Here is a 15,592-nt window from a genome sequence, read left to right on the forward strand (position 1 = left end):
ACCAGGGATCGAACCGACGTCCCCCACATTGGAAGGCAGATTCTTATTACCACTGGACCACCTGGGAAGTCCCTATTGTATATACCCTTTGATCAAGCAATTCCACTTTTAGAAGTTGATCTGAAGGAAATAATTGGACAAATAGACAAAGATTTATATAACTGGATGTTCATCATTATATTCCTTACAAGAAGAAATAACCGAAAACTGGGACTTCCCTGGCTGGCCAGTCATTAAGACTCCAGGCTTCCTCCACTGCAGGGGTCACAGGTTCGATCCCTGGTCAGAGAACTAGGATCCTGCATGCCTCACAGCGCTGTTTAAAAAGCAACCAGTATGAGGTTGGTTTTATGAATTTTGAACTGTTAAAAAAACATTGAATTGATAAGTCTGACTCAATTTATTTGTGTAAAGAGGTGTCTTCCTCGTATTGTTTAAGTGGGCTATGAAACCACAAGCATTTTTGGCCCCATTTTTATGAAAGAATGTACATGTATTTGAGTATATGGTGAAGCATATGAAATGTAAAATTGTTCATTTATGGATGGTAGTGTTTATACCTTCCCTCTTTTCTAATGAGCATACTTTTATCTTTGTTTTCAAGTTGAAGAAAATTATATGCTTAAAATGATGTTTTGATACAATATCTTTTTCATTGACTAACATAATATACTCTTAAAAATGATACCTCTTACTACTGGTTGTCATTTTAAGAGGTTCTTAGAAAGGTAAGAGAATAATATTACCAGTACCAACTGTAGCTTTCAACATCTTATTAATATTACCTCATTCACTCAGTTTATTCAGTGTCAGGATTTGGACGAAAAAAAATCTTTGAAACCAAAATCAAGTTATCTGCGCTTTTTTGTTTTATTTTTATTTTTTCCTTCTTTAATCATAGACCATTTACTGTGGGATACTATTTTAGGATGCTTTTAATTAACCTGAGATATTCATTTCCATCAAAGGTGAAAAACCAGATTTCAGTACAGTCTTTTAAGCAGGTTAAGGGAGCTGGATGTTTCTACTTTTCTTTCAGACAGAATTTTAAAAATAAACTTTTATTGAAGTATAACATAAATATAAATGTAACAACTCGGTGAATTTTCACAAACTCAACCACCCCTTGTAGCCAGCATTCAGTTTAAGAAATGGAACATTACCAGCACCCACCAAGATCTTGTGCTCCTTTCTCATCATTGCCCCACACCAGGGGTAACCATTTTCCTGACTTTAAATATCATAATTAGTCATGCCTCTTTGTGAACTTAATATAAATGGAGTTATATAGTACACACTATTATTCTGTATCCTTTCACTTAGTCTTGTTTGTGAGCGTTATCTGTGCTATGGAACATAGTCATAGTTTGTTCAGATAGATTTTTAAAGGTACGTTTTAAAATGGAAGTGTCACAATTTTCAGGTATAAATGTATTTTAAAGTACTTAATGAAGCCTTTAATTTTTAAGTTTTGAAAAGTAACTGTAAAAATACAAAATGGGAATATTGTTTCTTTAACAAGATGGGAAGAAAATGTGTTTCTTTAATCGCAAGCTTAATATATGTCAGTTGAATATGAGACTGTCAGAAAAGCCAGTTTCCTCTTGGGCAAAATTGTAAGGGTCCAGTCCAAAAGAAGAGATAGTCCCCTTAATTTTGAGTCAATCAAATATTGGTTGTATTGTGTTTCCTCCCTCATAGGTTACTATTTTCATTAATCTTCTGTTTATTCTTCTATTTTTAATATAACCAGATATGTATATATATTCATATACCTGTCTTCTTACACAGAAGATAGCATATTATAACCACTGTCCAAATTCTTGCTTTTTTTCATTTAATAATACATATTAAAGAGCATTCGATAGCAATATATTGATATCTTCTCTTTTTTTCCAGTTTTATGGCAGTCCATTGTACAGATATACTTTGATTTATTCAGCCAATCCCCTGTAGATAATCATTTAGACTGTTTTAGGGTTTTGCTATTAAAATGGTGGTACATTTTTAGCTTTTTGCAAACATTAGATTTTTTGCCAGTGTGTCTTGGGGTAGATCCCCTAAAAGTGGTCAAAGGAATAAATGCATGTGGTATTTTTTTAGTTATTGCCAATTTCTATTTTGTAGGGATTATACCATTTTACACACAAAACTTTTCCGTATATGCATGAATTTGGTTTTGGGTTTTCTATCCTGGCCCATTGGATCTTTTGTCTTCTCATGTGCTATACTGTTTTAGTGATAGAAGCATTAAAAATTAATTTAATATTTGATAGTTATCCCCTTCTTTTTAGATTTTGCTAGGTATTCTTGCTTATATATTTTTCCCAATGAATGTTATAACTTTTCTTATTCCTGAGAGAATCTTGTTGGTATTTTTATTAGGATGACATTAAATTTATAAATTTGCTTCGGGGAAATTGTCAGCTCCATATCTTCCTATCCACAAACATAGTATGTCTTTACATTTGTTCAAGTCTTTCATTTGTATTTTATAGTTAAGGAAGACTCTTTATGTCAGTTATACCTCAATTAAAAAAAACAAACAAACTGCTGAAACGTGAAGAAGAAAAAAATCTTTGTTATCTAAAAGTAAAACAGACTGTTGTGGGAAATGATAAATTCATTTGTAAAGTATATAATGAGGATTCATACATTAGATAGCAATTTATATTATGACTTAAAAGTTACTTTCAACTCTAAGATTTTATATAAAAACACATTCTAAAGAAAATATGAACATATTTTATTGTCTTTTCTATTCTTCTCACATGAAGAGAGAACTTGACTGCTCATTCAAGATTATAATTAAGAATGTGTTAAAGGAGTAAAAGTTGGGCAGGAATTGTCCTGCATTGGTTTGAAATCATTGAAATTAAATAAGGAGGTAGGCAAAGAACCATTATTTTAAACGAGGACCATGGGATATTGTAACTAACAATATCTTTTCAAAAACAGTACATTCATATGCTAATGTATATTTAGTCCATGTAAGGAGAAAGTAGACTATTTGCCTTTTTAAAACAATGTCAAAAAATACCATAGGGATATTTCTAAATACTCAATAATATGTGTGTTCATATGGTTGAAAGTCAACAAAGATTACATCTATATAGTCTGATATAGCAGTAGAGGAACTAACATACCGTGACAGTATAACATTAGTTAGTTTTTTTAAAAAAGCACTATTGCCTATCTTGTATCTGATTTGTCATCATTTAGTTTGTTTGATTGTAATGCTAAACTGAAATGGTATATAAGCTTTACTCTCTCTGAAACCCTTTTCTTGTTCAAATTTTAGGATCCTTCAAAGTTGTACAAGAAATCAGGTGATGTTGCAGCCATTGAATGCCAGTCTGAGGAGAGCATCCATCTTCATTCACAGGGAGAAAACAATCCTTTGTCTAAGAAGCTTTCTCCAGTACACTCAGAAATGACAGATTACATTAATGCAGCATCATCTACTCTTGTTGGTAGCCAGGATCCTGATTTAAAGGACAGGGCATTACTTAATGGAGGAACGAGTGTAACGGAAAAGTTGGCACAGCTCATTGCAACTTGTCCTCCCTCCAAGTCTTCCAAGACAAAACCTAAGAAGTTAGGAACTGGCACTACTGCGGGATTGGTTAACAAGGATTTGATCAGGAAAGCAGGCGTTGGCTCTGTAGCTGGAATAATACATAAGGACTTAATAAAAAAACCAACTATCAGCACAGCGGTTGGATTGGTAACTAAAGATCCTGGGAAAAAGCCAGTGTTTAATGCAACAGTAGGATTGGTCAATAAGGACTCTGTGAAAAAACTAGGAACTGGCACTACAGCGGTATTCATTAATAAAGACTTAGGCAAAAAGCCAGGGAATATCACTACAGTAGGACTGCTAGGCAAAGATTCAGGAAAGAAGCTAGGAATTGGTATTGTTCCAGGTTTAGTGAATAAGGAACCTGGAAAGAAGCTAGGACTTGGCACTGTGGTTGGACTAGTTAATAAAGACTTGGGAAAGAAATTGGGTTCTACTGTTGGCCTAGTGGCCAAGGACTGTGCGAAGAAGATTGTAGCAAATTCAACAATGGGATTAGTTAATAAGGACATTGGAAAGAAACTAGTGAGTTGTCCTATGGCAGGACTGGTCAGTAAAGATGCCATAAACCTTAAAGCGGAAGCACTGCTCCCCACTCAGGAACCACTTAAGGCTTCTTGTAGTACAAACATCAATAGTCATGAAAGTCAGGAACTTTCTGAATCCCTGAAAGACAGTGCCACCAGCAAAACTTTTGAGAAGAATGTTATACGGCAGAGTAAAGAAAGCATATTGGAAAAGTTCTCAGTTCGAAAGGAAATCATTAATTTGGAGAAAGAAATGTTTAATGAAGGAACATGCATTCAGCAAGACAGTTTCTCATCCAGTGAAAGGGGGTCTTATGAAACCTCAAAGCATGAAAAGCAACCTCCCGTATATTGCACTTCTCCGGACTTTCAAATGGGAGTTGCTTCTGATGCATCTACAGCAAAATCCCCTTTTAGTGCAGTAGGAGAAAGCAATCTCCCTTCCCCATCACCTACTGTATCTGTTAATCCTTTAACCAGAAGTCCCCCTGAAACGTCTTCACAGATGGCTCCTAATCCGTTACTTTTAAGTCCTACCACAGAACTAATGGAAGAAATTTCTGAATCTGTCGGAAAGAACCAATTTACTTCTGAAAGTACCCACTTGAACATTGGTCATAGGTCTGTGGGTCATAGCATGAATATTGAATGCAAAGGGATTGATAAAGAGGTAAATGATTCCAAAACTGCACATATAGATATTCCAAGAATAAGCTCTTCTCTGGGAAAAAAGCCAAGTTTGACTTCTGATTCCAGTATTCATACAATTACGCCTTCAGTTGTTAACTTCACTAGTTTATTTAGTAACAAGCCCTTTCTAAAACTTGGTGCAGTAACTGCATCCGACAAACACTGCCAAGTTACTGAAAGCCTAAGCACTACTTTGCAGTCCAAACCATTAAAAAAAAGGAAAGGAAGAAAACCTCGGTGGACTAAAGTGGTGGCAAGAAGCACATGCCGGTCTCCAAAAGGGCTAGAATTAGAAAGATCAGAGCTTTTTAAAAATGTTTCTTGTAGTTCACTATCAAATAGTAATTCCGAGCCAGCCAAGTTTATGAAAAACATTGGACCATCTTCATTTGTAGATCATGACTTCCTTAAACGCCGATTACCAAAGTTGAGCAAATCTACAACTCCATCTCTTGCTCTCTTAACTGATAGTGAAAAACCATCTCATAAGTCTTTTGCTACTCACAAACTATCCTCCAGTATGTGTGTGTCTAGTGATCTTTTGTCTGATATTTATAAACCCAAAAGAGGAAGACCTAAATCTAAGGAGATGCCTCAACTGGAAGGTCCACCTAAAAGGACTTTAAAAATTCCTGCCTCTAAAGTTTTTTCTTTGCAGTCTAAGGAAGAACAAGAACCCCCAATTTTACAACCAGAAATTGAAATTCCTTCCTTCAAACAAAGTCTGTCTGTGTCTCCTTTTCCAAAAAAGAGAGGCAGACCTAAGAGGCAAATGAGGTCACCAGTCAAGATGAAGCCACCTGTACTATCGGTGGCTCCATTTGTTGCCACTGAAAGTCCAAGCAAGCTTGAGTCTGAAAGTGACAACCATAGAAGTAGCAGTGATTTCTTTGAGAGTGAGGATCAACTTCAGGATCCAGATGATCTAGATGACAGTCACAGGCCAACTGTCTGTAGTATGAGTGACCTTGAGATGGAACCAGATAAAAAAATTACGAAGAGAAACAATGGACAGTTAATGAAAACAATTATCCGCAAAATAAATAAAATGAAGACTTTAAAGAGAAAGAAACTGTTGAATCAGATTCTTTCAAGCTCTGTAGAATCAAGTAATAAAGGGAAAGTGCAATCCAAACTCCATAATACAGTGTCAAGTCTTGCCGCCACATTTGGCTCTAAATTGGGCCAACAGATAAATGTCAGCAAGAAAGGAACCATTTACATAGGAAAGAGGAGGGGTCGAAAACCAAAAACTGTCTTAAATGGCATTCTTTCTGGTAGCCCTACCAGCCTTGCTGTTCTTGAACAAACAGCTCAGCAGGCAGCTGGGTCAGCATTAGGACAGATTCTTCCACCTTTACTGCCTTCATCTGCTAGTAGTTCTGAGATTCTTCCATCACCTATTTGCTCTCAGTCTTCTGGGACTAGTGGAGGTCAGAGCCCTGTAAGTAGTGATGCAGGCTTTGTTGAACCCAGTTCAGTGCCATATTTGCATTTACACTCCAGACAGGGCAGTATGATTCAGACTCTTGCAATGAAGAAGGCCTCAAAGGGGAGGAGGCGGTTATCTCCTCCTACTTTGTTGCCAAATTCTCCTTCTCACTTGAGTGAACTGACATCTCTGAAAGAAGCTACTCCTTCTCCTATTAGTGAGTCTCATAGTGATGAGACCATTCCCAGTGATAGTGGAATAGGAACAGATAATAACAGCACATCAGACAGGGCAGAGAAATTTTGTGGGCAAAAAAAGAGGAGGCATTCTTTTGAGCATGTTTCTCTGATTCCCCCTGAAACCTCTACAGTTCTAAGCAGTCTTAAAGAAAAACATAAACATAAATGTAAGCGCAGGAATCATGATTACCTCAGCTACGACAAGATGAAAAGGCAAAAACGAAAACGGAAAAAGAAATATCCCCAACTCCGAAATAGACAGGATCCAGACTTTATTGCAGATCTGGAGGAATTAATAAGTCGCCTAAGTGAAATTCGAATCACTCATCGAAGTCATCATTTTATCCCCCGAGACCTTTTGCCAACTATTTTTCGAATCAACTTTAATAGTTTCTATACGCATCCTTCTTTCCCCTTAGACCCTTTGCACTACATTCGAAAACCTGACTTAAAAAAGAAGAGAGGGAGACCCCCTAAGATGAGGGAGGCAATGGCTGAAATGCCTTTTATGCACAGCCTTAGTTTTCCTCTTTCTAGTACTGGATTCTATCCTTCTTATGGCATGCCTTACTCTCCCTCACCCCTTACAGCTGCTCCCATAGGATTAGGTTACTATGGAAGATATCCCCCAACTCTTTATCCACCTCCTCCATCTCCATCTTTCACCACTCCACTTCCACCTCCTTCCTATATGCATGCTGGTCATTTACTTCTCAATCCCACCAAATACCATAAGAAAAAGCATAAGCTACTTCGACAGGAAGCCTTTCTTACAACCAGCAGGACTCCCCTTCTTTCTATGAGTACCTACCCTAGCGTCCCTCCCGAGATGGCCTATGGTTGGATGGTCGAGCACAAACACAGGCACCGTCACAAACACAGAGAACACCGTTCTTCTGAGCAGCCACAGGTTTCCATGGACACTGGCTCTTCCAGATCTGTCCTAGAATCTTTGAAGCGCTATCGATTTGGAAAGGATACTGTTGGAGAGCGCTATAAACATAAGGAAAAGCACCGGTGTCATATGTCCTGCCCTCATCTCTCTCCTTCAAAAAGCTTAATAAACAGAGAAGAGCAGTGGGTCCACCGAGAGCCTTCAGAATCTAGTCCATTGGCCTTGGGATTGCAGACACCTTTACAGATTGACTGTTCAGAAAGTTCTCCAAGTTTATCCCTTGGGGGATTCACTCCCAACTCTGATCTGGCCAGCAGTGATGAACATACAAACCTTTTCACAAGTGCAATAGGGAGCTGCAGAGTTTCAAACCCTAACTCCAGTGGCCGAAAGAAACTAACTGACAGCCCTGGACTGTTTTCTGCACAGGACACTTCATTAAATCGGCCTCACAGAAAGGAGCCGCTGCCTTCCAGCGAAAGGGCAGTACAGACCTTGACAGGTAAGAGGGTTATTTTGTTGCCTGTTGTTTGTGTTAGAGAAATGGTGTATTTTGCCTACTGGTTGCCTGATACGTGTACATGAACTTTTAATAGCTCAAGTGTTTTTGTTTTTATAAATGTATTTTGAAATGTTATCTTCCAAGTTTTTATTTTCAATAGATGTGAGAAGTAAGATAAGGCATGTCTTTGCATTAATTTTGAATTTTGAGAAGAGATATCATTATCAAAACAAACAAAAAATAATACTCAACTTTTTGGAAATCAGGAAAAATGATTTTCTTATGCAAAAAGGCTATTACACAGTTTCTTTAGTGAGAAATGGCTCATAGATATCTGGGTTTTTTTAAAAATTTTATTGAAGTATAGTTGATTTAGTGTTGTGGATATCTGTTAATACCTATGCAGGATTTTTAATATATACTGATCCAGTTTATAAGTGTTTCTGTGTTACAGGAAGAATATGTTGTTAACTCTGTGTGTCTCATAATAAAAATCTAAACAGTCAAAACTATCAACTTGTGGGAATTCCCTGGCGGTCCAATGGTTAGGACTCTACGCCTTCACTGCTGCAGGCCTGGGTTCAATCCCTGGTTGGGAAACTAAGATCCCACAAGCCATGTGGTGCAGCCAAAAACAAACAAAATTATCAACTTTGTAAAATTTAACTCAATATTTAGTGGGACTTCATTTTTCAGAGTACCTTTAGGTATCTTCATAAAAGCTGCTTATGTTTAATAAAATGACATAAAGCAAATTTAGGTAATGCGTTTGTAATGTCTAGAAAGTGTCTTTTAAGAATTGAAAAGAAGATATGGGGCTTCCCTGGTGGCATAGTGGTTGAGAGTCCGCCTGCCGATGCAGGGGACACGGGTTCGTGCCCCGGTCCGGGAAGATCCCACATGCCGTGGAGCAGCTAGGCCCGTGAGCCATGGCCGCTGAGCCTGCACGTCCAGAGCCTGTGCTCCGCAACGGGAGAGGCCATAACAGGGAGAGGCCCACGTACCGCAAAAAAAAAAAAAAAAAAGAATTGAAAAGAAGATAGAAAACAAGAAAAAGGAAGCATTGCCTATTCATGTATAAGATAACGCTAAGTCAGAAGTTCTTTATCAGAGATCTCAACCCTACGGGTTTGTAAATTAACTCTAGAAAGTCCATAAAACCTCTGATGTTGTAAGTAAAATTATGTGTGTGTATGCTTGTGTGTATTTTTAGGAGAAAATGCATACATTTTTTCAGATTCTCCAAGTAAACTCTGTAAGCCTCAATATCCCTTCCTATAAAATGGGATTAGTAGGGTTATTATAAACAGTAAATGAGATTATAGTGTTTATTAAAATGATTTGCACATAGTAAGCATACAAATGTTAATTGATATTATTCCCCCCAAATATTAAAAACTTGTGCATTAGAGGAAATGATAAACCCCTCAAAGAGAAGAGGGTTTTTTTCCTGATTTTAATTATTTGTGAACTTTTGAAAAATAAAAGCTATCTTGGTGGAGCTGAGCATTCTTTAGTTTTTAACAATGTAATAAAGAAGGAAAAAATCGTAAGCTCTAATTAGGTTCATTCAACAAATTTTTTGACAAACATTTAATCAACAGCAGTTATTGAATATCTGCTGTCAGCCAGACATTGTACTTTGTGGGCCCTTGTGATATAATAGGGAACAAAGCACACAGGTTCATTGTTCTCATGGATCTTAATATTGGAGGAGATGAGTAATAAAAAAAATTGCACATTAAATGTCATAAAAATTGTGACAAATGGTATATAAATATATATATATATATATATATATATATATATATATTTAAAGTCCAGGGTTCTATGGGAGTATGAAATGGGGGCCTAACTCAGGAAGGCTTCCCTGAGAAAGTGACCCTAGACAGTTAACTTGAATGAAGGATGAGCAGTAGTTAGCTAGGTGAACAGAATTCCACTTACTCATTTACTCATTCATTCACTCATTCATTTATTTATTGAATTCCAAAACATCTAGCATTCTTCTAGTCACTGGTATATAGTAGAGAGTAAAGACATATCTGGCCTCATTAACTTTCAGCTTGGTGAAGGAAGACAAACTATAGAGTGGTAAGCACATAAATAATGGCATAATTGATAAAAATGCTATCAAATTAATTAATATAAGTGTTAGGATACATAACTAAGGGGAGAGGGGTGCCTATTTAGGTAGAGTTATTAGTTATGGTCCAAGGGTAAAAAGTTGCAATTTAAGGATGTGAAACCACCAAGCTTCCAAGCTGAGGTTTGGGTGAAGAGCACTTTTGAGGATCCTGAACTGGAAAGGAGCTTAGATGTTAGAAAACCAGGGGAGCGCTCAGAAGGTTCATTGTGGTAGGAGAGGGAATACAAGAGAGAGAATGGTGAGAGAATTGTGGTGAAAGAAAGAAGACAGACCACATGTTAAAAGATTTTGGATTTTATACTAAGCAAAAAGACAGAAGTATTGATTTTAAATTTACATTTTAAAAGATTGTTCTAGCTCACGTGTGAACATTGAATTGTAGAGGACAAAAATAGCTACAGGGAAACCAATTAGTAGACAATTGCAGTAGTCTTGATAAAATGATGATACTTAAGGGTGTTGGCGGACTCCTTCATGAATATTTGAGAGGTTCATGGTGCAGTGTACTGATACAGAGAAGACTAGAGGAGGAGAGATTTGGGGAGAGTACAAGTTTGCTTTTTCATATATATAAACCTTGAGATGCCTTTAGAAACTTCAGGTGGTGATGTTGAGCAGACATTTGGGTATCGAGTTCTGGAGCTCAAGAGAGATGTTTGGGCTAGAGATACGGGCATTTCACTATGAGGTTTTGAAAAACTTTGGTGATATTATTCACTAAAAATAAAAGGATGTCTGGAAAAGAGAGTTAGGAACAGGCTCTCAAAACCTCTGAAACTTTGTAACCAGAGCACCAAGAAAAATAGTCATTCTAGAAAATACCAGCAGCAGGTAAAAATACATGTTAAATTGTTTAATAAGTAAAGAAATACTACAATAAACATAGGACTCTTTAGGAGATGAAGGTAGCCTGATAGAAACAGATATAAAGAAGGGTTGAAGCTGCTCAGTTGTAGACACAAAGCATATCATAAATATGAAGTGATGCCAGATATAGCTGGTTCTGGTTTATTGTCCTTATTTGTCTCTTTCTCATGAAGGTTGGGGGAACCACACAATAAGCACTTGTAGGAAAATCTGTGACCATTTGTAGCCAAGAGGGTGAATGGGCATTCTGAACAGAACTACATTGTTCAATGGTTTACTGCATTTAGTTTGTGTTAGAGTATTCTTTGTTTAGCTGCTAACTTGGTGCTTCAAAACATTAATGTACTCTGAAAAATCACGTATGAACTCCATGTCATTCTGGTATTCTATTTATCAATTGTATGTGAGCTGTTTCACTCTACAGAAACATTCTAACAAAATAGACTATACATCTATGAATCCTCTGTTTATCTATCTACCTGTCGTCGTGAGAGAGATGATATTTCCCTACAGAGAATATAAAGTGAGAAAAGAAAAGAGCCTTGGACAGCTTTGAGGAATTTCAGTATTTAAAGTAGTGATTAAAAACCATCAGCCTTTGGTTTATATATGACCCTTTGTGATGATTTCTACAGTTTGTTTTTTTAATTGCTAAAATTTAAAAATCTGGAGATTTCACACAAGCATGCAGAATTCTGCTTTTCTTTGAAAAGAAATCAGAACATCTGACAACAGTTAATCTGTATTTCCTGGATGACATCAAGGTTGGGTCTCAATAGTGGCCGCCCCTCCCCCCTCCCCAAGTCTTTAGTTGGGACATACGTTCTTCAGTTTTCCTCAGTCCTCACAGTGTCCTGTTGTGTGTTATATCTGGCCCAGTTCAAATATTTAAGAGATTTATCTGGCTCCAAGGAATATTGAGTCTGAGGCCCCTAATTTAAGAGTTGTGAGAAGGAGCTTATAAGAAGTGGGGGAATTGAGGTGAAGGTAAAGTGAAATGACAGCTTAGGTTGTTGAATGTATCATCTACATGGACATTAACGTCACCCAAGAGGCCATTTATAGGAGTCAGGGTGGAAGGGATGAATCTGAATCTGGTTTCAGGGACCTTGGAGAATGAGATAGCAGGGAAAGCTAGCGTATGCAGAAATACCTGCTTTATGAATAAGAACCTTTTTTTTTCCCTTCCTTTAAAAATATAACATACAAAAACATTAAGACCTCTCCGAAGTCACTGTTCTGACACCAATCCTTTGTCACCAACTGAGTTTCCTACAATTTAGATCAATTCTGATACTAACTACCTGGAGTTAGAGAAGACCCTACAAGTTAAGAGCAAAGTTTTTTGAAGACTGCCCCCATTTAAGATGCCAGTGGCAAGTTTCAGTGTCCCCAATCCACCCACACTTCTGCCCAGCTTGCTACAAGTTTAGGGGCTACCACAACCCCTCAGTTTTGATAATTTGGTAGAACGGCTCATAGAACTTACTGAAACCACTATAATTACAATTACAGTTATATTATAAAGGATACAGATCAGGAATTGAAGAGATGCATAGGGCAATAGCTGGGGCGGGAAAGGGGACACAGAGCTTCCATACCCTCTCTGTGGAATCTGGGTGTGTCATGCTCCCAGCACATCATTGTGTTCACCAACCAAGAAGCTTCACCAGGCCTCTGTGTCCAGAATTTTGATTGGGGCTTCACTATATAGGTGTGATTGATTAAATCATTGGCCATGTGATTGAATTCAATCTCAGGTCCATCTCCACCCTCTGTAGATTGGGCTCACCCAGAGTTTCAGCTCTCTAATCATGTGGTTGGTCTCTAGTGACCAGCCTCCATCCTGAGGGAATCTTAGGGTTCACCTTAAGTCACCTCTTTGGCATAACAAAGACACTGCTATCAGGAAATTTCAAGGTTTTTGAAGTTCTGTGCCAGGAATCAGAGATCAGGTATATTCTTCATTATATCACAAGTCTAATTTGTTTTGTTAATTGATCTGTAACTTGGAATCTCTCTGTCTTCTTCACAGTTATTACTCTTTTGATACGTAGGTAGAAATGTGTCTTGATTTTCTAATAGGAATTTTTTTCAGATAGACATGAAAATTGGCTTACCTATCCACATAAAACCAGTTGAGAAAAAGATTTTTAGGTAAGGAAAATAATAAGAAAATAGTGCTAAATCATGGGATATCTTCTAATTTGGTCACTTTCAAGATCAGAATTTGTTTTGTTTAGGCAAAGCTTTATGAACTTGATTTTTTAATCTTAACTGTTATGATGGTCGCTGTCCCTTTAGTTATTTTGTATCTGTTGTTTGCCGGGTACAAGGAATACAAACAAAAGGAATAAGATATAATTTCTGCCTTCAAGGAATTTATAGTTAAGTGGAGTACATAAACATGTATCCAAATAGTTATTGATAGATAGCTCCTAAAATTGAGATACACTGTGTTTTGGGGAGCAGAGAAGAGAGGGACTCACTTAAAAGGAGCCAGGAAGATGTTTTGAGTTTAGTGTGCAAAGAATAAAGGGTGAAGACTATTTCTTATAGAGAAATAAGCTTTTTAGGGTTTTGGAGACATGATACTATACTTAGGTAACTGTAAATAGCCTGATATGGGACCAGGAGATGAGGTTGGAAAGATAGTCGGGGGACAGATCATAAAGCCTCTTTTTTATATAGAATACCAAGGAGTTTGGAGTTTACCCTATAGGCAGTGGAAAGTTAAGGGTTTTAAAGCAGAATGATTTGCTAAGATTATATGGATAGCACTATGATAGATGGATTAGAGAAAGATCAGTTGGACCAGTTTGGATATTGTCTCAGCAAAATATTATGGGGGCCTGAACTAAGATAGTGATAGAGAAAACAATATTCCAAAGAAATAGATTTTTCAAAGAGGTGAAGAAAGAGGGAAGGGCTTCCCTGGTGGCGCAGTGGTTGAGAGTCCGCCTGCCAATGCAGGGGACATGGGTTTGTGCCCCAGTCTGGGAAGATCCCACATGCTGCAGAGCGGCTGGGCCCGTGAGCCACGGCCACTGAGCCTGCGCATCCGGAGCGCCTGTGCACCTCAATGGGAGAGGCCACAACAGTAAGAGGCCCGCGTTTGGCAAAAAAAAAAAAAAAAAAAAGAAGGAAGATTTTAGCATGTCTCCAAGATACCTCTCTTGGGCAGTTGGTTGAATGGTGATGTGATTAAGTGAAAGGTCGCGACTGGAGATGGAAAATGGAGTTTCATGCTGTTTAGTGGGATATGTGGATATATGGATCTGTAGCTCAAAAGAAATCAAACATGAAGGTAAAAGTTTTAGATAAGTGGTTGTTTAAGCGAAGGAAATAAGAGAAGGAATGGTAATATGTAGGGTAAACACACTGGGTTTCCTAAGGGAGTTTGTAGTCAAGAGTGTCAGGTGCTACAGAGATCATTTAAATAAGGACTGAAAGTAGACAGTTTGCTTTAGCAGATTATCTTTTGTGATCTAAGAGCGATTCCCACAGTGGTAATTGTTAGATTTCTGGAGGTTAAGGAATGAATGGGAAATAATAAGGAAATTCAGGTGATTAAAATTCTTACAGCTTTAAAGTTCTTACAGCTTTAAATTTTGTAGCATTTCTGACTGGTTTATTATGTGCTCTTTCCTTATAATTTTGTATTCTGTCAAGGAAATAACTGCATCTTCTAGATCTGTACTTGTTTCAGTGTCACATAGTTTTCCTTCTTAAAGTATAAAAAGCATAACTAAATTTCATGTTATCTTAAATTGACCTTCTCAGTCTTCAGTTGATAATTTTTCCATACATAACTTGGAGATAGATTCATTACACATAAATTGCTTTCCTGTTAAAATGTCCAAAAAACTATTTAGTATACCGTGTACTCCAAAATTGTCAGTTACCTTCGGGACATTATTATCCTGAAACAGTTGGCCAGTGGCCAAAGCTGGAACAGTTTAAAAGGAAAGGGACAAATCATCCTTACAGAAGAATTCCAAATAATGTATGTAGACTATCCCCTTCAAGGAAGTGGAACTTAATTCCCCTTTTCCTGAATATGGGCTGGACTTAGTGACCTAATTCCAAAGAACAGAGTATGGAACGGGAAAAGTACTAACTTCACAGTGAAGAGGCCTAGCAGACAGCACCTTAAACCAAGTGAAAGTATAATTTCACCAGTGATGAATCACGATGGTAATAGGTACCCTCTGATATAATGTGATTAGAAGGGAACTTCATTCCTGTGGTGTTCTTTCCAAAAACCCATAACCCCAGTGTAATCATAAGAAAACATCAAAAAAAGGGGAGTGGACAGAACATTGTATAAAATACCTAGCCAATGTGGACAGAACATTGTATAAAAATCCTGGCTAATACTCCTCATGCTCCTCAAGAGTATCAAAGACATGGAAAAACAAGGAAAGCTTGAGAAACCATCACAGATCAGAGAAAATTAAGGAGACTTGACAACTAAATACAATGTGATATCCAGATTGTAACCTGGAACAGGAAAAGGACATGAGTAGAAAAATTATTCTGATGTTAACTTCATAGTTTTGTCAAATGTACCATAGTTAAGTAAGACATTAACATTAAGGAAGGTTGGGTAAAGGGTATATGAGAATTTTTGCTCTGTACTGTCTTTGCAACTTTTCTGTAAATTTAAAATTATTCCAAAACAGTCAGGTTAGTTTTTTTTTAAAAGCAG

At 37.3% G+C, this 15,592-nt stretch overlaps 1 protein-coding gene across 2 annotated transcripts in view; it reads left to right on the forward strand.

Annotated features, from left to right (window-relative positions):
* ASH1L (ASH1 like histone lysine methyltransferase) overlaps positions 1 to 15,592 on the forward strand; it is a 204,352-nt gene that overhangs the window by 57,725 nt on the left and 131,035 nt on the right. For both annotated transcript variants that reach the window (XM_030842181.2, XM_060298439.2), the window contains exon 3: positions 3,302 to 7,865. In XM_030842181.2, coding sequence (XP_030698041.1) covers positions 3,302 to 7,865 — 4,564 coding nt within the window. The remainder of the gene's footprint in view (positions 1 to 3,301; positions 7,866 to 15,592) is intronic.

The sequence above is a fragment of the Globicephala melas genome, chromosome 1 (assembly GCF_963455315.2).
Source record: "Globicephala melas chromosome 1, mGloMel1.2, whole genome shotgun sequence".
Lineage (NCBI taxonomy): Eukaryota > Metazoa > Chordata > Mammalia > Artiodactyla > Delphinidae > Globicephala > Globicephala melas.